General features: G+C 39.2%; 1 protein-coding gene across 11 annotated transcripts in view; it reads left to right on the top strand.

Annotated features, from left to right (window-relative positions):
* Positions 1-23,949, top strand: part of PDLIM5 (PDZ and LIM domain 5) — a 146,799-nt gene that overhangs the window by 55,488 nt on the left and 67,362 nt on the right. For all 11 annotated transcript variants that reach the window (XM_069013092.1, XM_069013090.1, XM_069013096.1 and 8 more), the window contains exon 3: positions 7,368-7,519. In XM_069013092.1, the coding sequence (XP_068869193.1) occupies positions 7,368-7,519 (152 nt within the window). The remainder of the gene's footprint in view (positions 1-7,367; positions 7,520-23,949) is intronic.

Here is a 23,949-nt window from a genome sequence, read left to right on the forward strand (position 1 = left end):
TGAACCCACAGGCATGCTCAGCCTTGTTTGCTTAGAGGGAAAATTCAAACTGTGTTAGTTTTTCTTCAACATAATTTCTGAATGTGGCTATAGGGATACACAGCTCAATCATGTTAAAATATATGTTGTTGTTGGGGTTACTGCTGTCAGAACTGAAAGTGAAATGTAGGAGATGGTTTTGTGGTTCTTTGCTGGCAAAATGGATGGATGCCTGTGGGCTCTCCCCATTTTCCCATGGGCTGTAATGAGTCGAAGGGCTGGTTTGGGTCAGCTTCAACCAAGTCACTGCTGCATCACAGCAATGGAGCTGTGTATGGAAGGAAAGGGATGAAGCAGAGCTGGAGAAGCTGGGAGGACAGGCCAGGAGGCCAGACCAGCCCTCTCACCAGGACTGGGATGGGACCTGCTGTTGGGGTCCACAGCCAGACCAAGAAGAATGGTTTGTGCTTTGTCTTACACTTTTTTTCCTTACACATTGACTTTAATGGTTATTGTTGTGCTGTGCGTGCCTTAGGTTCCAGCTTTATAAATCAGTCTGAAAACACTTTTGAAGTTATAGGGAGAAAAAGGAGGGAAATGAAAATGCACCAAGTTGGGAGTACAGCCACATGGAGGGGAGATGAGGGCAGGGTTTCCTAGTGGTGATACATAGCAAAGTACTCTGGTAATCAGACAGGTTTTTTGATGTAAGCTAACTTTGATCCTTGCTTTGTTTGGGGAAAAGCTTCAGCTTATTTGTGGGACTGCCTCGTAACCCCTTTTTATAGCTGCTTGTGTCAGCACTTTCCACAGCAAACCCTGCATTAGAGTTCTTATAACTCAGCTGTATAAATTTGATCTGGACCTTAAAACTGGCATGTATGTTCTTGATTTGGAAGTGGGTATCAAGCCTGGCTGGCTAATCTGTTGGCTATGCGAATAATATTGCTGTAGTAAAGGCTGTGAGGAACACGATACAGCTCTCAAGTTTCCATTGAGTGCAGAGGAAGCTTATTTGCCACAAAGAGCAGGTGCTCTCATGCTTTTTTTTTTTCTGTCATGCAGAAGTGATAAGCTGGACCTCAAGTGTCCCAAACCTGTCAGGAGTCTGGAGTGTAAGTTTTTGCTTCCCTCCCATCAGGGAAGCAGGTGAGGAAGGGCTTTGGTGAGCCATCCCATTAGGTATCTCACGCTGGAGCACAGTGTTACCTTATTTGTGATTGTGGTGGTCAGTGTTGGCCCTGAGTGTTCCATTCTGCTGCCTCTGTGGGTTGTGAGGTCCTGGGGGAGCAGGAGTCAGGTCAGATGTGCAATTTGTGTGATGGAGCTGATCCTGCCACAGAGCATAAGTGTGTCCTCTCATATTTTGGAATGAGCTTCTGTTCTCTTTCATTAATTCACCAAAGGGGTGCTTTTTAGCTTACTTTGAGCTCTCCCTATGTTTGTGAGGTTGCTGTTAAAATACTGATTATCAGTGTGAGGTGATACTTTGGTCAGGTGAAACGAGGCTAGGGATAAACAAAGTAGTAACAGGTACTGAGTGTAAATATTAGCATAAAGTGTATTGCAGCAAGGAGATAAAGCCCTGTGGTTTGAAAAGGCAGAATGTTATTTGATAAAAGAGTTTGCCCCTTTGCTTATTTTGTGATTCTGCAAAGTTATTTTGTAATGTTCTTTCTCTAAATAAGTATGTTGTGTTTTGGCTTTTCACTTTTTTAAAATACTTTATTATAGGGAAGAATGTAGACTGAAAGAGTAGCAGGAGCAGTAGTGACACAAAGATCATTGTCTAGTTGTCTTCTGCTTCAGTTATTCATGACTTTAAACTGAATTGCTACAGCCAACTGTGGATCAAAAGCTCAAGGGGTAAAAATCAGGCTGGAGGGATATCAGCTAGCCCAGGGAGTTTTAAATCAGGATCAATGAGGTACACAAAGATCATTGTCTAGTTGTCTTCTGCTTCAGTTATTCATGACTTTAAACTGAATTGCTACAGCCAACTGTGGATCAAAAGCTCAAGGGGTAAAAATCAGGCTGGAGGGATATCAGCTAGCCCAGGGAGTTTTAAATCAGGATCAATGAGGTACATTCTCAGAGAACGTTGCAGATGACATTGGAGGATATTTGTGCAATGGGGGAACATTATTTACTGTCAGACTACAAAACAGTTTATTTGGGAAAGTCATTGTGATGTACCGTCACACAAGCTGATTGCAGCAAGGATTGATTCAAGGCAAACAGTTTGGAAAACATAAAAGGTAAATCTCTAGTCAAATAGACCTTTGTCCTATGAGTAACTGCAATTTAAGTAATTCATTTATTACTGCATAAAAGCAAAATAATGACAGCTCAAGGAAGAGTTGCTTGTCAAGTTTTCCTCTTAGTCATGTGAGGGAAAAATAGGTGGTTATATGTTAAATAGAAATCAATTAGGCTGCAAATTACATTGATTCAGAGACAGATGCACATGTGTGTGCACATATTCAGTTTTCCTGGAAGGACTCTTTCAAAATATCTAATTAAAGCTTAAGAATAGAAGTAAAAAAGCTGTTAGTTATTGCAAAACAAAATAGTGTGCTGGCTAAAATTTAGCTCAATAAAACAGTTGTATTCCAGGGTATTTTGGGCCGTTTGCATTTTGAAACCTAAGTTGTACAACTACACTGAGATGACTTTTTATACCTTGCTTTTGAAGTTCATACTTGATCAAGAACTGCTTTACTTTTGTTCTGTCTCCATTTGGAATGTGTTTTTGGACAATATTTGTGGTTTTGGAATTCTGATGTTGAAAACCACAAGAACAACAAATTAAAAAAAAATTTTTACAACATTTTTTGCCAAACAAAGCTGAAAACTAGTATTAGATGGGTGATTTCAGTTCTGTTTGTTAGAAAGGGTCCCAAGCATCTCTGGGTGGTGCAGGCTGGTTTTAGGCTTTTAGCTGTGTAGCTGATTCCTGTGGAGAAGCAGAGGTTTCCTGCCGGGGGCTGTGGGAGTGAGAGGCCTCAGCAGGTGTCTGGTCATGAAATGTCTCTTCTGCTTGCCTCCCCTTCAGTCTCCAAATGAGCTTTCCAGAGTACAGAGAAGTGGAATTAAGTAGGAGGAAACATTTCTGGTTTGGCAATTTCCTAGCTTTCAAGTCTGTGGTGCAACATCAGGGAAAAAAGTGATTTTTTTTGTAGCTCTAATTCATGATTGATTTAAAAAAACTGCCCCATACTATAAATACAGAATTAAAACAGATCCTTCAAGGATTTGAAAAATATTTGTGGTGCTTAGAGGTTAGTTGGATTATTAGGTAGCCAGTTGTATAATTTTAACGCTATACTCTTTTCCACATACATCCTGTTGCATTGATTCCATATGGTGACACAGGCACATTTAATAAAGATATGTTCTAAGGATAACCTTTTTTCCAGGTAATTCTGTACTTTATGGGTGACTGATGCAGGATAATGTTGCTAAGATAAGGTTAAATTTGTACTGTAAGAACAAAATCACTTGTACAGGACAAAAAAAAGTGGCACAAAAGTAGTAATGAGATAATTATGTAGGTGATAATATATAAGCTTCAAATGGTATTTATATGTCTTCTATATATGTTGAATTTTTTTTTAATCTAGGTGAAAAAAATTAAATAAATGGATCTTGTTTCCCTTGTGACAAGAAATATGGGCCACCTTTCTCTTGGTTTTGTTTTGAATATCTATGCAGTTTTAGTTCAAATATGTACACAGTTTGGCATACGTAATCTCCAGCACATACACAAATTTATTGTTTGTAATGGTAGTGCACAGTTCAACATCTAAGAAGTGTCAAAACTGAGGCTCCCAGGGTCTGCAGTCTGAAAAGGATCCTTAATTATTTCAAATGTTCTAATTCTTCCTGCTGTGTTCAGTGTAGATATTTGTTTATTTTTATATACTTATGATAATATTCCTCTTGCACCTGTGGTAAAACTGCCATTGTAGCTTCAGTCCCACTTCAACACAGGTGCTTCACAAGCCGAGGTTGCTGTCCACTACTTTCAGGGAATACCCACACTTTGGCTGAGACTTCCTAGAAGTATCAACCTCAGCTCTCTTGCTTAGTCATATCTTATTCACAATCAGTAGGTGTTACTTATAAGTCTTGTCCACTGTGTCTAGATAAGGAGATTACTGCTCTGGCATCCCTCTGCATGTGCAGTTCTTCACACTCTTGTCCAGTAATTTGCTTGGATAGGTCTCTGACAGCCTCACCTATAAGGCATATTCAATTCCCTGTCTACACAACAGGACCAGTGGACATGGCCAGGGACTCATCACACTTCTCAGGACCTATTTGCTCTTTTCCTCATCTCCAACGTGCAATTTCCAGCCATATTTTTAAGGAATTTTCATCCTGGGGTTTTGCTGAAATGAAGTTACAGCTGTCTCCCGTGTGTGCTTGCAAAGCGTTTCATCCCCTGTAGGCAACAGTTTTAAGAATGGCCTCTTGAAAGTCAGGTGGTTGGTTGTGGGTTGTTGGGTGTTGGCCACTAGAATCAAACAAAAATGTTTGACTTTTTTAATTAATAAATTTGTTTTCATTTACACTTCTGTGGATGGTAAGGCCTCCCATCCCTCCATGAAAATAATTACCCTGAAGTCTGCTTTTGAAGTCTTAGTCCTGAATTGTGTGTAGGTTGCTTTATTTCTTTTTTCATCACAAATTACAACATGTCAGCATCGTGTGAGTTTGCGTGCATTCTGAGAAAGCTAAATTTTATTCACTTGGGGACTCCAATCACAAAGCACAGCGATCCATTTGACCTTTAGCTTTTAGCACCCTTACGTTCCTTTCCCTTTTCCAGACCTTGCTGGCAAATGTCAGCGTGCTATAACATACCAGTTTAGGGATCTGTTTATGGCAGGTTCCACCCCTCACCCAAAGGTTTGAGGAGCTTTCCTATAAATAGCTATGTTGCTCATAGCTTTCTATATGCTTGTGGGCTTCCCTGATTGGTGTTTTATAGTAATCAGGTCTCTTAGCTCACAATTTGGGTATGAATGTCCAATTTTGGCTTTTTTGTTGCAGCCTTTTGTAAAAGGGTCCACTATACAACTTGCAGTTCTTATGACTTTAGCAAGTCAAATAGTTTTTCTGAAATCAGGGTGTCTCCTTTTTCCTTTGCCTCTTACTTTACTTCCTCACATGGGACTTGCTCTGCTAACTCTTCCTTGTTTCAACTCTGGATAAAATAGCTATGTTGACTCATAGTACAGAGGGACTGGCTGCTATTTTGAATCTGAAGAGATGACAAGTCTTCCTTCATCTCAGATCTCTTCTTTCACCAGATTAACACCAAATGGAAGGATTTTTCTGGTTTTGTTGAAAATTTTATAGAAAATTTTGTCTGTTTTTTAGCTGCTAAAGATTGCTGCTGCAATCAGTAAGTATGGAATTGATGTTGAAAAATGCCAGCAGTGATGCACTGAACGTGAAATTTCTTGTGTTTAGTCTATATGTTGTCAAATGATAACATTTTTGGAGTTTTGCATTTGCATATGTCTTTCAACATTACACAATATTTTTTCTCAGTTAAATATTTGTCTTCAAATGCCATCCAATACACACACAGCTATCATGTATTATAGTCTCTTGGATTTTAGGAAAGCCTTAACCCTGTCTGGTAGGCTGATGGGACCCTTTGCCAGGTTTACCCTACACAACTGCAAAGACTGGGCCCCTGACATTTCATGCATTATTACCTCTTTACCCATAGACAGTTTTCAAGACCTAACCTCCGTTCTCCTTTTGAAGTGAACGATGTGGAGACTGGTGACTGTACTTCGTAAAGCAACAACAAGGAACCAAAACTTCTTGGTCCCTACTGCATGAACTAAAACAGGGGCAGTTAAAAAACAACAGAGATGAAAACCTTCCTTTGGCCTACCTTTGAGAAGTCATAGAATCACACAAGGTTGGAAAAGACCTCTAAGGGTCACCAAGTCCAGCTGTCAAGGTAGCACCACCACTGTGTTCACCACTAAACCGTGTCCTCAGGTGCCTTATTCACACATATTTTGAGCATTTCTAGGAATGGTGATTCCACCATTTCCCTGGGAAAGCCTATTCCAGTGCTTGACAATGCTTTCCATTAAGAATTTTTTCCTAGTATCCAAACTAAACCTCCTCCAGTACAACTTGAGACTGTTTGCTCTCATCCCACCACTTGTTAGCTGGGAGAAGAGACTGACCCCCACCTCACTGCACCAGCCTCTTTTCAGGCAATTGTAGAGAGGGATGAGATCTCCCTTGAGCCTCCTTTTCTCTGTGGCTGAGGGTGAATTCCACTTCTGGAAATGAAGATAAAGTAATTCTGCTGTTTGCAGTACTTACCTAAGACCAGTGATTTCTTCAAGAAACATACTTGTGCTTGCAGGCAGAGGATAGAGTTGTGAGGTTTTGCATGCACAACACCAGCAGCTACAACATCTCTGCTGTAAAATAGGAAATACTTCTGGAAACAAAAAGGGAATTTTTATCACTGAGGACCTTTTTTTCAGCCAGCTATAAAATGATTAGCAGATTGAGGACCAGGGGTATAAATCAGTGTATAGATCTTACCATATGTTGCTTTAATTTCTGTTTCTGTTCTTGGGAATCAAGGTAGTTGAAATTGGGGCCAATAATGTGAACTTTACAGAGGTTTCTGTTGCAAGATGGTTTCATTCAAGTGGACCAAAGGCGGTTGATCTGAACTTGGGCAGTGACCTTGATCAAAGAGTCAGACTGCTCAAGAGGCTTTTCTTATTCTGATCTGAATATACTGCAGGTCATTGGGGCCTGTAAACCTACTGAGAGAAAGGCAAAACAATGTCCTGCAACCGGCCTGTCTGTGATGTTGAACTTTTGACTTTCTAGTAGTTGCAGCTTGGGAAAAGTCAGCTTCGCTATTAACAGCATCTTCCCTGCACATGACCAGTCATTGACAAATATATGAACTTTGAAGAGATCTTTAAGTGGAAAATCTAGAATGGAAAAAGCTGGTTTACAGCCTTTCTCTCTCCTCTTGTGAGAAAAATTTCATGTATGAAGAGAAAGGTGGCTGGAACTTGGAATGCAGGAAACTGAGTGCCTGTCCCTGCTTGTGTCTCTTTGTGAATGTCGATAGCTTCCAGCCAGTAAAGTAGAAGTGGAGTTTGATTTTGAAAAACAGGCTATACTATGCAATACTTTCCTGTCAATGAAGTGAAATAAGAATGAGTAGGTATTGCAGCAATTTTCACAGGACTCACAAAGGAGAAAAGATATCTTTTTTTTTCTTTCTATGAAACTGCACTGTGAATAAGATATTATGACTTATGTTCAATATAAACATAAACCACCCACGTTTCTCATTTACCATTCTTGTGCTGTTTCAGCTTAATGACGGTGGCAAGGCAGCCCAAGCACATGTGGGGATTGGTGATGTGGTTCTCACCATTGATGGGATAAGCACGGATGGGATGACTCATCTAGAAGCACAAAACAAGATCAAGGCATGTACAGGCAATTTGAACATGACTCTACAAAGGTAAGATAGTTTTTTCTTTATTTAAAGAGAGTTGATCATCATCCTAACAGTTGTTTGGAGGATAAAAACATCTAAGTGGTTTGGCAAAGTTCATGGAGTTAAATGGCAGTGATTGAAAGATATGCTGCCATAGTCTGCAATCTGTCTTGATTTATAGCATTTTAGAAAACTTATTAGATATTAATTATGTGACTTGACAAAGACTTTTTCCAGCCTTATGTCACCTATTCTATTTCCTCTTCCTTTTGAGCTTCAGTTTTGCTTAATTAAATTATTTAAAAACATGTCTTAGTCATGCTTTTTTTCTCTCCCCGAGTGACTAGAAATTTTTTTGAGGGGTTAAGTCCTACAGCACCATTTTTGTTGGCTAACAGAATGATGGATTTAAGTAGTTAACCGTTGAGTTAAATGGATGAAAATACTTCGGCTCAGAGTCTGGGAGATGTTTCCCAAAGTGATACCACCATGTCACAAAGTAGCAGCCTCCCTTTGCTACTTGGAACATCTGCTATAGAAGTTACAGCTTGGTCCAGTCTCAGTACTGAAACATACAATTTACTGAATCCCAGCATATCTCTGGTATAGCCTGGGGCTGTGCTGTGGGAGTTGTTGCAGGAAGGGAGCCGGATGCTCACATATGGGTTATTGAACCTGAAGCAGAATGAGCAACAGCATGAGCAATAAATTCCTTCAAGCTCTCAAAAGCCTCCCAGGGCTAAATATTGTTTTTTGCTAGAAGACTGCTTTTTTGATTAAATGATGTGAGTGAACATATTGGAGGAGGATTGGCCTCTGAATCCTTATCATAGGGAGAAACATCTTTTCTTGTTTTCAAAGAAAACAGCAGCAGTTGTACAGCATGATTGCTGTTCGTGCCTGCCTTCAGCCATACAGAGTTCCTTGATGAGCGTTGGTTGAGGTCCATAACATATCTCTTCACCAGTTACTGACTGTTTTTTGTGGCAAATTATCCTCCCCTTAATGAAAGGACTACGTCTTTCTGAGAGTTCATCAGTGTTAGAATAAAGGAGATGACGTGGCTGGAGATCTGACAAACAGCCATCTCCATGGTGGTGGTGCTTGTTCCCAGCCCTAAGTGATGTGTATTTGAATGGTTGTGTGAGCGCTTCCTTCTGTAAGAGGCTGCAGTTCAGCCCTGCTTGTTGTTTCTTGTTTTTCCCGTTGTCCTGTGCTTCAGTCCTTAGCTACCCTGACTAAGGGATTCCCTTTGCTCAATCTGAGGAAAGGAGTATCTTGTGTTGTGGTTCATGCCTTGGGCATCTCCCTGAGTGAAACTTGTAAAGGTGGCATTAAAAGTTTCTTGATGACAGACAGGCATTATACCAGCTCATTAGAAGAACTACGTGTTGTATCTAGTGTGTCATTTGCTTTTCTGACTCCCAAGGAGACCGGCAGGTCGCTTAGAAATGCACTTTCCAGGACCCACTGAGTCACTGCAGCAGGCGGTGGGTTGGCCTACTTTCTCCTGTCACCATAGTTCAATGGGCAGGGTTAATATCAGATATAGGAAAGTAATGGCAGGTGTGTCCCAGTCAGGTAATAACTTGTCTGAGGCTGCTTGTGGTTGGGTACAGGGATGAGTTTTTTGAAAATCAAATTAATCATGAGTTAGCCTCATCCCCTCCTGTTCTCACCCTTCCTACCTAGTGTAGCATCTGACTCACTACTATTGGCTACCTGACAGCTGAAGACTAAGTCAGGATCAGACTAACAGAACTATCAAAAGAACAGCCTTGGTCCTGGCATCTGGGGGTTCGACAGATGGCCTGTTTTGTGGCTCTGCTGCTTTGCAGTCTCATGGTCTCAGCTGTATTGAATTCTGCCTGGATCCCAAGAAACCAAAGGTGTAGACAGTGTTCTCCTGATTTCTCTGCCTATGAGAACTTCCTTGCTCTGCTGTTAAACAGATCTGCTTTGGTTGTTGATTTGTTCTTTATAGCCTGGAAGAAGATGCTTTGGAGTCAGACTGACTCATGCTAGCTGGACATGCTGGCTGCCCATGGGGAGGGAGCTTGAGAGTATAAACAGGGTGGCAAGATAATCCATTTTAGTATCGAGCGTTCTCCATAGCTGTATTCTTCTGTTCTTGTTCTTTCTCCCAAAATGAAACAGAAATAAATAAAATATTTTAAGCTGTTGCTGTTTACATGCAAGATTAAGGAGATACTGTCAACGTGAAGCAAAGCTTCAAAATATGGGTTGGTGCCATAGAATAGGAAAACCTAAGACACATTTTATTTTGCTATTACTGCTTTTTATTTATCTTTAGTTTTTACACTTCTGAGATTTTATCTATTTTCACACAGTCTGCTGACAGTTTGAACTACAATGCAAGGATGTTGAGGTTAGTTTTGAAAGAGTACGTCAGTTCTTAGATACTGCCCTAGTTTGCTGCTGCTTTAAAGGAACACAATGGTTAGATGGTTAGTGGTGTCACTTTGAGGACGTACTCTGGCAACCCAGTTTGCACAGTGGCCAGGGCATGGCAACACCCCAGTTTTTAAAAGCTGCAAAGGAAACTTCTTGAGTCTACATGGCAAAGGCAAGAGAGGAAATTCTTTATTATCAGATTCCTTATTATAAATATTTTAACTTGATCGTTACCCTATTTAGGTTTTCACTTGGCTTCTTCTCTTCTTCATGTGCAAAGTAGAAAAAATAAAATTAAAGAGAAACTAAACAAGGGGCAAGAAGTAGCTTGTCTGTGAGGTTGGAAGGGATATTTAAAGTACTGCCTTCAAAACCTTTACTTACAGGTTTAAAGCAGTATATTTATGTAGGCAGATATGCATATACCCCTTGTGGAAAACCAATTTAGCTGTTTTGTAACTTGTAATTGAATGTTGGCAAAATATTTGAAGGGCAAATAAAAGCTTCTCTTTGTTCTGTGTAAGGCAATATCTCAGCTTGGTTTTTGAAACATGGAATTGTTGTGTGCCCTCGAAAGGAACTGGAGGTGCAGCTGACACAATTGCAAGTCCACTTTGCTTAGAGGTTGCTCAAATACAAATAGACAAAATTGTTTGCCAGCCCTGTGTGCAGTAGTAGGTTCTTAACATTTGCAAGTGTTGGCAAGTATTTCCAGGTGTATGCGTTTAAAATCAGTAAGTTCTGTAAACAAATCTCATTGTTTAGTATGAAAGTTATATATTTTTTCAATTCTGAAATGAAATTTGAATGTAGGCATGTTATTTGCTCATTTTTCATATTATATGACTTAAATATGGAGTGTGGTTTTTTTTCTGTTCTTTTTATTTTAAAACTTGCGATTTTAGCTTCTTGATAGATTTCATCACCCCTCCAATTTTTGTTTCTATTCATCCCTCCCTTTCTGAAATCTTGCTCTTTTGCACCCCAATATTTTATTTTCATCTAAAGCAATTCCAGTTTCCCATGAGAACAGATGGAAACCAGATGGTTACTTTTTGGATATATTTTCAAGTTCAGTAACTTAGCATGGACTTTTATAAATAAATCTCTAAGTTGCTGAACAGCTAAAAGCCACCACCTATTTTTAAAATATTATTTTTGGGGACCGTTTCTCCAGACATTTGCCTTCATGATTTCTTTGGGTGTCAGAAGGATAAAGAATTGTGGATTTCTACAGATGAATGAGATCATGATACCTGTGAAACTTCTGGGAAAAATGTCAGCAATACAGGGATAAAAGTAAAACAGAAAAGATGGAAAGTTTTGGGCTTCATTTTTCTTACAATGATAGAGAATGTATTTACCCCTCTATTTAGTGAAACAGATCTGCACAGGTATAGTATGATTTATAAAGGAATTTCCTTCACTCTGTGACAAAAGGCATTGAGATTTCTTGGCTTGGGAAACGAAAGGAGGATTCTCCAGGTTGTTTACTCCTCTATTGCTATATTGCAGTGCTTTTGGGGTGGAAAAAAATCTTTCTGGGTGCAGTAAGCTTGGCAGTGAGCAGTTACTGCAGCTCTGATTCCAGCTCTTCAGTGGAGGAACGTGGCTGTTACAAAGCAATAGATGAATTTCTGTGCTGGCCATGGGTTTGGGTAGGTTTGTTGGGTTTTTTTCCTAAACCTTTTTAAAGCATGGGGTGGCCCAAGTGTCATAGGTGGGGCTAGGGCCTCTTGGTTACAGGACTCAGAGACAAAATTTAGATGAGCCATAAGGCTGAGTTCTGCAGTTGGTAAACTCAAAAGCCATGACATTTGTTTTAGCTGCCTGTCTGAGTGTGAATCTTTATCATACTGTCCTCCCTTATCCCTCTTCTGTCAGGAAGCATGAAGTCTAGGCTTTTAGCTGAAGTACAGCTGAAATTCTCATGATTTGAGATGGGGTAACAAGAAAAAAATGTTATGGATCATTTGAATTCTATTTTCCTAAGATAGTTTTTAAAGTTAACCAATTTGGAAAGGGTTTTTGGCAGTAAGACTAATTTAGTACGCTTGTTCCTGCTATTTTTTTGTTTAATTTACAAGCTTCACTTTAAATGATGGTTAAAACTCATGTTTGAATTCTATGAGTCATGGGTTCCTGAGGTGGATATTTTGTTTCCCTTAACCATATATGGATGAGCTTTAAGAAAACTATGATAAGAATGCATTCTGAAGCTTATTTTTCTCCCAACTTTAGTTATCATCATTTCCCTTACATAGGTATTTTGACTTTAGTTTGGTTCTTCAGCGATTTGCTTTTTTTAGCAAAATACAAGCTTGATTACCCTATGCCAGCTGAACAGAGGCAATAATTGGTTGAAAGACGCCACAGCTTCCAAGTAATTTTTTCAAAATCTAAAAACTTTTTTTGGCTATTTTTGTTTTGACAAAAAAAATGAAATTCTTTTTGTAATACTATTTCTTACATAACTTGTTTCAGGAATGTCAAAACTAAGTGCTGGATGATTAAGGAAATAATTTCTTTTTAACTGAGAGAGTTGAGACAGAAAATTTGCAGAACTCAGTCGAGGTTGTATGGCTAGGAATATAGAAGCAAACTGTATATTGCCAGTTCAAATGCTATTCAAAACCCTTGGCAATTTATTCCTCAGTGCTAGTTTGTTACTTTCAATCACTAATGCTAATTTTCGGTAATTATGCCTGAAAATAAACGAGGTGAAAAACTGTGCCTCCCAAACAGACCTTCCCTTCTCTTGTTTAGCCATGGCACTAAGCTTTGAGGTGGCAGCTGTTCCAGGTGGCTCACTCAGCAGAGCCCCACATAGCCTGGTGAGACTTTACACAATCCTGGAGAACTTTCTGTTATTGACCATGGCCTTTTTGTGCTATGCATTGCAATGCAGTCAACTGAGTCATCTTAAGTCCTCCTGTTTTATCTCACCCTGAAATTAAGTGGTATTGGGTTAAAACATTGTCCAAAGAATTCACAGCTAATGAATGATGCTGTTGTTTGGTTTTTTTCATACAAAAGTTGTTGTATAACTCGATGTCCTTATTGGAAGCAAGGTAGGAACCTTTTGCTCCTAATTTAGGAGCTGAACAGGTTTAGCTAGCTAAGCTATGCCTTTGGAAAGCCTGCCCACACACTAAATAAATGGAAGGGTACAGCTCTTGCTTCCAGCTGAAATTCAGAGTCTCGTTGCACGTAGCACTTTGCTGCTCGTCAGGTAGCAATTAGATGAACCACAAAACATGCTGCAGCCAAGTGAATCCAGCAGACTGAAGGCTTGCCTAGAAGTTCAAAGCAGAGCTGCTAGGATGAAAATGGAAGGTTGCAGGCTATAAAACAGCGTTCAGTGACTTGTATGGGATGATACCTACCCATCTGCCAGGAAAATGGGTGGGGCTGAGGGCGAGTTAAGCAATAGCAATAGCAGCCTTTCTCACACTGTGTACCTTAGAGTTTTGCTGGGAATCTTTAGAGCTGCAAAAGATTTGTAAAGTCTGTGCATTTCTTGAGGTTGCTGCAGTAGGTAGCATAGGAACATAAATACAGTAGTAAATATACACCGTGGACAATGGCAAGTGGCAGAGGCAGATTATTATTTACTGAGCATCAAAATATTTCCTTCAACTTTAACTTAGAGATATTTTTTCACTTTTAACTTCAGGTACATTCCCCTCTGGCCCCCATATAGTTAATACCACCTCAGGAAGTTGAAAATCAAGCAAAGGGAGGTTGAAGAAGAAACATTTAATGTGTTGGGGGTTTTTGGGTTTCTTTTATTTTATTTTTAGTTATTTTGCATTTCCCTGGTGGCAATCAATCACCTCTGAGTTGCAGCAATTGCAGCCATTTTACCATTATGGTTTTGAAGTTTTGTCTATGTACTATATCATGGTGGGTTAAACCAAGGGCAGTCAGATTAGGGGGATATTTAAAAACATCACCTTCTTTTGTATGAAAACGAGGAGGCCATCATCAAGTAATTGTCTCACAAGTTGGGAACCTATAAATTCAATTTGGGATAAATTTTCAAATTCCTACCTTCATAGTCCCAGTCCTTGATAGAATAAGGGTTGGTCAGGTTGCTTGGGAGAGTAGCTCAGGTGTTATAACCAGCAGAACCTGATAAAGAGCTGGGGAGGAGATAAACTGGAGCATCACTATTTAGAGGGTAGTGAGTGCTTGTGGTGGAGGATTGCATTTGAGAATCCTTCATGAAAATGGAAGGAGGAAGATTGGATCCTTGAAGTTCCCTTCTGTTTGCAATGGATCAAGTGGTAACTAAAGTGCCTTAACTGGTCATCTTGCTTTTTTGCCTTAACAGGTGAGACACATCTGTGCCACTCTTTTATACAAATTGTTGCATAGCACAGACATCTGACAAATACAGCAAACAAAAAGTAATTCTGATTTTGACTCTTAGTTTGTTTCCTAAAAATATGGCTTGTTTTCAGACAGAGAAGTAAAATTGGGTAGGTTTTTTTGTGTTGGTTTGGTGGTTTTTTTGGTGGTTTTTTTTTTGTTTGTTTGGTTGGTTGTTGTTGTTGGTTTTTTTTTGTTGGTTTGTTTGGGGTTTTTTTGTGAGTTTTTTTTTGAATAATTTTGCTGACCCTATAGATGTTTGTTGCAAAGCCTGAAACTATGCATATCTTTCAGATGTGTTTGGATTAGCCAAAAAATGTTTATCATGTGTTGTTATATGGACTGCATTCTTGAATTCCTATATTTAAGATCAGTATGAAAATCCTTGCCTTCCATTATAGTTCTGCTATAGGGATTAAACCCCTCTGATGTATAATGATGCTTTTAGAAAACAAAGATTAAATTGTTAAAGCAAAAAACATGAGTTTTACAAGTGGCTTTACACAAGCAGATCATTAGAAAGGTAATAGCTTTGGCTTGATGTTTAGGTGTACAGTAGTTCAGAAGTCTATTTTCACTCTATTATAAAACTAAAGTAAAACTAATCTGTATTCTAGTTTAGATCTGACACAATTTATTTCTGTCTGTGAAGACAGGAACAGTGAAGGTTTATTCACATATATTTTTCCTGAAATTGCGTAATTCAGTAGGAAGTATCTGGAAATTAGATAATCTTCCTTGATTTTGGCATGTGCTAGATGGACAGTGTGCCTCAGTATACGAGGTGAGGACAGGTTTGCAGTGCTCTGCCTAATGGATGAAAGGTATGATAATGATAAATGACTGCTTGTGATTTAAAATAAGTATCTGAAATGCCAATAGCTTTCTCCTGTCTTACAGAATTAAAAAAAAACCCAAAACCCTGAGTTGAGGAGTATCTTTGTGGGCAGCAGGGAATTCCTTAATGAACTCCACATTGTTCAGTTCATATGCTCTTGCTGTAAGCAAGAAGTAACATTTGCAAACTGAAATTTAATACAGAAAACATCTAGGCTGAGTGAGGTCATGACTAGTGTTACTAGAAATCTGACTTATTTAACAGCATTTTCTGGGTTGCAAACTTGTTTAAGTTAGTTTTGCTTTAAGTTGACATATTCTGCATGTTGCAAAGCCTTTTCATTTCTATTGAAGGGTAGAAGCAGAACGTGAGCTATGTGCTCAAACACCCCCACATTGAAGAGATCTCTAGTAACATAGGTGCTTCTAAGGAGTGGATCGAATATATTTCCCAAACATTAAATACATGTATTTTAGGAACGTAGGAACACAGCTAAGCTAACCTTCATCATGGAAGTCCAAAAAATCTCTTGACAACCACAAGAGTTAATTTTGCTGGCTATCAATATCTCTGTGATGTACAATAAAGCTTCTGCTTAAGAGGTACAAGTGCCATCTTCCTACACGAGGGGCAAGCAGTCTCTGTTGACAGTGCAATATTAAGTCAACCTTTCTGTGGTAATTATATGCCAGGTGCTTTGGGCTACACCATCATTGTCAAGAGCTGTTGTGTCTGTGTAAGTACAATCCAGGTGCTTTTTACTTTTCATGATCTCTTCACACAGGAGATGCTGAAAGGAGTGTTGGTTTCTGGGGGTGGGGAGGAAGGGGCATTGGTTTGGGGTTCAGTCTGGGTTTGTTTCAGAAAAGGGCAGAAATGGAGCTATGGAATAGTTCAGATTTTGAAGACTGATAGGAAAGCAATGTTGTTTGCTCTTAGTGTGATTTCCTGGCTAAGTCCTGCTTCTTAGTTTTTCTGAGGAAAAGGTTCATAGCTGTGTTTCAGGAAGCTCTTTTGGTTACTGCTTTCCTCCCATTTATAAATAATCCCCAGAGGGGAATGTAGGTTTGTTTTTTTTTCTTTAATGAGTTGCAGAAAGCCGTCAGAAAAGTGATATTCTTAGGGTTTTGTTATATTTTGTTTCATTTGAAGTGATTTTAATGAAGTATTATTCTCCAGGAGGCCTTTGATGCAATTCTGGCTTTCATTTCCTTATTTTCTAATGGACTTCCGTGGTATTCATGGGGACAGTCACCAATATCCCATAAGCACTGCAGAATAATGTAAAAAAACATTATTTGTTTCTCTAGTAATATTACCTGCTGTAGGCAGTGGCTAATTACAGCTATTTTAAGATGCTATATCACTTGCAAAATGTTTTCCATTAGTGATCTTACTACATCAGGTGGGTTTTTATTTGTCAGAACTGATACTGTGGTTAAGCATAAGTTTTAAATTTTTAGTTCCATTTCTGTTTTTGCAGCAGACTTGGCTGGGCTTTAATGTTTTATTTCCTAAAACTAGATGTTTCCTCTTAAGCAGATAACCTTTATCTGCCTTTCACATAGTCAGATCTGATCTTTACTTGATAGGCATCGTGGCTCTGAGGGCTTCAATAGAAGATGCTAAGAAAAATAAAGTATCATGATGATAAATCAGGGGTGACTGTTACCAGTCATTTTTGTTCAGTTCCTTATGAACTAAAGTTGATGTTCTCCCCTCAAATAGTCTCTTGTTGTTAAGAGCCCTGTAGGCAAATACTGCTTGTTGCAGTTCTTTTTTCATTTAGTTAATGATGTAGATCCGCTTTCAACTGTTAAATAATATTTAGGTTTTGGAGTGTACATAGGTTTCATTTCCCAAACTGAAGTTTCCTACAACAAAATAAAACCAGAGGAAAGGTGTGCACCTGAGTGTTCTGATCAAAGACTGTAAAATAGACCAGTAAAATAGACCTGAGTTTTTCAACTTCTAATGCTGCTGTTAGTTCAGTATTAGAAGTGAAATCCAGCTTTACCTGGTGACTGAGTAACCCAGGGCTGTGTATAAATTGGTGTGACTTTTTTTTTTTTTTTATATCCCCACTGCCTCACATTTTCCGGTGGGGTGTGTTTTAGCCTGACACTGAATAGGATGTGTGTCAGTGGATGTGTTCTGGACTGAACACTAAGCCTGAAAAATAACAAGAGAATTGAAAACCGTGGGGATTGTTTTGTCTGAGGGGAGTGTATTGTATCAGTGAACCTGTTAGTCTGGTATCCAGGCCCGCTGTGGCTGCTTTCTGATGATTCAGTGTGGGTATGAGAACTAAACCATGCCTTGTAACCTCTGCATGGTGAGAACCTGGGTGCTTACACAAGACATGTGGGCTTGATTATCGTAAACACTTGTAACTAATAATTAAATTGGGGTCTTACAGGTGTTGTTTCATGTATCTATCAACATAACTCTCATCCCAGACAGGTTAACAACAGCAAGGTGTTTGTGCTGTGTGTAAATGAAAAGTATTTTCTCACACTGATTTTTTTTTTTTTTTCCCACCCCAACTGCACTTTCCTCCAACGTTGGTGTGCAGTGTATCCCCACTTTTACCTCATTCACAGTGAGTTGTTCAAGCAGAAAGTAAGACAGTTTTCTTTACTTATTTCTGTGCACCCTCTCTGCCTTTGGCAGGGTCTGCACCAGATTTGAGCCTCTGTCAACTTTGTGGTTTGAGACTCGAGACAGGAAGTCTTCAGGATTCATCGACACTTCAGTTTAATCACTGCTGAATCCTTATTCCCACCAGGAAAAAAAAAAAGTAAAAAAAAAAAAGCCCTTTGTCTTTTCAGTTGCTCATGTGCACATTCTTTCATTCATGGAGATGCAGCAATTTCTGGCCTTGAAAGGTCTTTGGCTCCCTGCTGGGGCAGAGGCCCAGAGGACATGCTTTCTTCCTGACCTCATGGTGCTTCTGGTAGAGTCCTGTGTTGGAGCCTCTGCCCCAACAGAAAGTACCCAGAAGGGAAAATCTCTCTTCCTTCCTGTGATGAGTAAGGGGATTTGAGACACCCTATCTCAACTTCATAAAAGTTTTGAACTGCCCTTTTAACCTCCTGCATTTGTTTGTGCCACAATCCTCCTCTGTCTTGCACATGGCCTGACACCACTGGTCGCTGCTGGAGATGTCAAATCCTTCCTCTCCCCAGCCCCGAGGTAACTAATCAATACAAGGGAAGTGTTCCTGCCCGTTTCAGGGAGCTCTGAGAAGTGTGAATTGGGGTGTTAAGGCAAGAGAAGCAGGAAAGCAATTGACAGTAAGAACATTATGTTTCAAAGAGTGAGGAATCTTTCAAGTAAGGACTGTAACTTTTAGCAGAAGTGGCACATCTGCAGCACAGAGATGTTAGGGTTGGATCATAGCACTGAATGAGCATGTCTCCTGCAAGAATATGAGGTGACAAAGACTTGCCTTTGCTTCTGGTCCATGGTAATTTAACAGCAAAACAAGTAGCAATAAATCTACAGAGATGAAATGAAAAAAAGAAGTTATTGAAATGTAGGCTTAATTGCACTTGATGCTAACAGTGTTTGGTCCCTACTTTGTAAAACATTGGTGCATGTTAAGCTTTAGCTTTTTTCCAGCACTCCTGTGGCTGTTTTAGCTCGTCTGTTAACGTGAAATCTGCAAATCATTTCAATCTCTCTTACATTTAAATTTACAACAGATTTATATGCTTTCGTATTTTGAAATCTTTGATATTCTTCTAAATGCCTTAAACTTCTCAGTTTATGATGTCTGCTGAGTATTTTCTCCCACGGTTTTGGCAAGCCTCAATTTCCTAACGTTTCTAACTTTTGCCAAGATACAATTGGAATATAACTTGGAAAACCCCGACAAAACAAACAACAAAACCCCATGAAAATTTGGTAAGTCATTTTCATGTGGGTGTGGCTGAGGACAAAATCTTCCAAAATAAAATAAATGTGCAGTGTGAGAAGTTATAAGCCATGGTCTGAGAGACACAAATTTTATAGAGAATCTGTATCAACAGCTAAGACTGGTTTGAAACTGATGTGGAATAAAGTCTTCACCAAACAGTTAAATGAGTTTTCTGAGTGGCATTTATTTTGGGGGGCTTGCTTCTTTGGCCTAGTCTGTTGTTTCTGTTTAACCTATGACTGACTGATTGCTGCTCTGTAAGAGAGACCATCTTGGCAAAAGGGAATGGATTATAGAAATAATGTGTTTCATTGTGGAGGGAAAGGATTTTTAATACTCCGTGTCTTTTGGAGGGAAAATGACCAAACCTAGGGTAGTCAGTCTTATTGACTGTATAGTATCCCTTTTAGCTCCTAAGCTTCTATGCAAAAAATGGAATGTAGCATACATTCTTAAAATGTATTACAGAGTTTAGGAAGCCAAAGTTTTAATGAGGACAGTGACTTCAGAGGTAACTAATGCTTCTTGATTGCTAACAGATTATTTTTCCTTTACATACAAAGCCCCTCCACATGAGCAGACTGTAAGTCTCAGTGACACATGGAGTCACTAAAATACACGTACTGGGCTAAATATAATGTGTAACAGGTTTTGCAAGTACAAAAAAGTGTAATATTTTCCATTCAGGGCCTCTCAAGTACTGAAATTTTTAAGTGTGCCTGCTGTCAATACTGATCTTGGAGACACTTGACCGAAAGAGTTGCCAGTTACCTCCTTTCCAAGTCTTGGAAGGCAGGTGATGACTGGACAAGTCAGTAATTTTCCACAAAATCTTCTTAACTCATAAGACACCGTTCCATTAACCTGATAATTGAGTGAGTGCTGGGACTAATATTTATGTGCTGCATCTCTTGGAGCTGCCTACAAAGGAACAATGTTGAATAACTTAATTATGTAGAGAGTATGGTTCTGGGATTTTTGTATCTTTTGCAGTTGGCTGAAGGGAGCTGTCCTGGAGAAGAAAGCTCCTAGTGCAATTTGAGAAAGCTGGAGCAAGGGCAGATTGAAGTTTCGCTTGCGGCAGGGCTGCTAGACTCAGGTGGCACAGTGATGTGAACAGGGGCTTACATGGACCTTGGGACAAAATCAAGTTTTAGCACAACTCAGTTAAACAACATTGTCATTAAAAGACAACAACAACAGCAACAACAACAAAAAAAACCTAACCGCCCCCCCCGCAAAAAAAAAAAAGAAAAGGAAGAAAAATTAATATTAAAATTCACTCACCGTGTTGAGAGTATTTTGGCAGGAAACAGAACCAGGGAGAAGAGAATTAGATGTCTCATGTAAGTGGCACTTCCTAGCCACTTTTGTGAAAAGCTGTTAGGTTGGGTTTTATTTAGGATCCAGATAAATTTCAGAATATCTTATATCAATTAAGAAAAATCTATGAGTCACTTAATTTTTTTATTTTTGTCAGAAAGAAATGATCCTTACTTACATTAGCCACTAAAGTTAGCTATTTTTGTGATACACCATGTAGTTGTTGCTTACAAATCCTAGTCTGTGCAGCACATAGAGGTGAGTGAAGGTAGCCTACCAGTGCTGAAGTTAGTAATATATCAATTCAGTGTCATTGTTGATAATTTTAAAGCTGGTGAGTGGTGTGGTGAGAAGGGTGGGGAAATCAGGAACTGGTTCAATGGTTTATCTTGGTAGGAAGGATGGATTCATAACTTATGTTAGTTTCTTTTTACACTAGAAATGACAAATGTATTTTGGAATAAAATACGGTTATAAAGTTTTGAATTTCTCTTGATGTGGAGGAAAAAAGGTTCTTTGTTTAATGAGAAGGACTTTATCTGCTATAAAAGATAATGGAGCCTGAGGCATTTATCAGCCTTCCTGGAGAAATGTAATAACTTCGCAGGACTGGACCTGAACTGTTTCTGCTATAAACCAGTAATTAGCAGACAGAGCACATTGTTGATCAAATTCTGAATAAAGGACACAGTGAAACTATTCCTTCTGCTTTCCTTTTCTTTCTTTGCAGAAGAGAGATGAAGAAGGTTGTAAATTGTTTGAGGCTTTGTCTGAGGACGTAATCTTATGTCAAATTTTTATTTTAAAATGACACCTTTCATTTTGATCATTATTTTGATCATTACAGTTTTCTCAGCTGAGGTGGGTTTCTTTTTTGCCTCCCACAAATTAGGAATAGAGAATGATTCTCTGTTAATAATAGCTGCACACTGTAGGTGAGGCCAAAAGGGAGTATGAGGGTGAGCTGGAGTAATTGCAAACATTAGATATTTACTCTTGACTACCTTACTCATTGTATAATTCTCCCAAATGATTTTATTCATAAAAAATGTGAAGAATTCATCTGATTCTTCCCATGATGCACCATGTTCCTGCTGTTTGGTTTTGTATTTTTTTAAATGCCATGGAAAACTCTTTTCATGATTAGTCACCGAATTGAATATCCTCTTGACATTTTCAGCATTTTTTCTTTTTTTTTTTTCTGCATGTGTGTTAATCTGTGTGGGGTTTGTTTGTTTGTGATTCTTTTGTTTGTTTGCTTTTAAGTTGTTCTTCCTAAAGAGGATCTGTCAGACATAGCTGCTACATGTGTAAGTAAGTAAAAAAGGAAATAGAGATTCAGACCATGTCATTGTAGGTCTAATGCCTTAGGTCACTGTAGATTGATAATGGGCAGGCAGGGAGGCAAAAGGGAAAACTGGTAGAAATTGGCAGAAACTGGCAAAATCGGCAGGACTCAGATGATCAGATTTCTGGGATGGTAGATATGAAAGTCTTTCAGTGTGGGATTAGAGAGCTCTTGTAGTCACAGTCATTTCAAACTCTGTGTGCTTCTTGGACTGGTAGGAAAGGCTTGTGGAAGCAGGGACCAACCCTGGTGAGAGCTCTCCAAAAATCTGGCTTTGTGCATGTGGCTGCTGGAGAGAAGATGACTATGGGGTAACACCTATGGAGATTAGAGGGTGGCCAGCACTACTTTGTCAGTTTCCAAACCATGGTAACCCAAGCTTTGTGTAAATACACAGAATATTTTTCAGGACTGTGTAAAAATGTTTCTTCATTTTTGCAAAAGACTGCAGAAATCTTAGGTCTTTCACAAGTGAGTGATTTATTTTTTTCCTTGTTCATGGCTGTTTCCTCTTGAAGATAGCAGTTGGGCCAAGAGAAATTACACTGGTCACTGGTCTGCTTAACATAAATGTGTTATTAAGAGAAAATGTCTATACCATTGAGCTTTTCATCTTTGTCCAAAGAGATCACTCAAGAAGTGCACTTTCCATGCCATGATTTTTTTTCCCATGAAAAAATGCCTTCAGGTAGTAGACTGTGGAGTTGGACTTCTCCCCATGGCTTGCCAAGACAGTATCTTTTAGTAAAGCAGCATCCATATTAAAATAATTAACCTCCAACTGTTTGTAACAAATATTTTCTGCATTCAATGACCCAATGCTTTCAAAGTTCTTGTATTTCAGGTAAATAACTGAAGTGTTCTCCCCATAACTGCTCTGAAATAGCAAATTTTTTTGTTAACAGTTTTGAAACAGTGTGTAGGTTCTTCCATGTGACTGGTGGGGATTTGCCATTCATGCTCTCAAGTAAAACTCTTCTACCCATTTCTGGTTTAACGCGTGTAACCTGTACAATACCTTTCTGAAAGTTAAGGGGCTGGTTAGCTAGCATGTAAATTGTGATGCCATTGACCTTGCATATTTATTTTAAGCTGTGTCTGTAGTTATTTAGTGAAAGATTTAAAGAAACAATCTAAAGTTGGCTGCAGTTTATCTTCACTTCTTAAAATAACACAGATACCTCAGTGGCATGGTCTTTGGTGACATTTTAATTCTATTGGCACACATTGAAATAGCCAGCTGGGACATCACAGGCAGACATCAGTTTTGAAGCCTTGCAGATACCATCTAAATGCCAAGCTTTTGAGTAGCAAAATAATGCATTTATATATAGATTAAACACACAGTAATCAGAAGTGCCTTGCAACACGTCAGTAATTGTGAACAGCTGCATTGTTCTGATGCAGCTGTTCACAAAACTTTTAAAACTCCTAACAAAAACAAAACTGTTAAAACTCCTTCATGCCCCAAATTACATGTATTTGGTCCAAATTACTCATGGGTATATCTGTATGCTTTTGCGGGGGGGGGAGGGGGGATACAGAGAATAATTTGGGATGCATTCATTTGCTGAAATCAGTCCTTGATTATATTTTACTAAAAGTGTGCATGATATAAGGAGGCTCATAGACTTTTACAAAAATAATCTAACGCCATTCTTGTACAGCAAGCAAGCAAGCACCACTGTAACTGAGTTGTATGTGTCTGATATGCTGCCCTTTGGGCTCTAGCTGAATCTGCAAAACACGCAGTGCTGCTACAGAAATACCTTATCATAGAATGTCTGGGCTTGGAAAGGATCTTAAAGATCTGGCTCCAACCCTCCTCCCCTGGGCCTGAACATCTTTCACCTAGACCAGGTTACTTAGAGCCCCATCCAGTCTTGAAGACTTCCAGGGATGGGGCATCCACAGCTTCTCTGGGCAACCTGTTCCAGTGCCTCACCACCCTCACAGTAAAGAGTTTTTCCTCAGACCCTGTCTAAAACTAGTCTCTCTCAGTTTAAGGCCATTACCTCTTGTCCTGTCACAACATACCTTTGTAAACAGTTCCTCACCATTTTTCTTGTAGGCTTCTTCAGATATTGAAAGGTTGCAATAAGGTCGCTCTAGAGCCTTCTCCAGGTTCAATAACCCAACTCTCTCAGCCTTTTGTCACAGGAGAGGTGCTCCAGCCCTCTAACCATCTTGGTCCTCCTCTGGACTTGCTTCATCAGGTCCATGTCCTCCTGTGC

Source organism: Aphelocoma coerulescens, chromosome 4 (assembly GCF_041296385.1).
Source record: "Aphelocoma coerulescens isolate FSJ_1873_10779 chromosome 4, UR_Acoe_1.0, whole genome shotgun sequence".
Taxonomy (NCBI): Eukaryota; Metazoa; Chordata; class Aves; order Passeriformes; family Corvidae; genus Aphelocoma; species Aphelocoma coerulescens.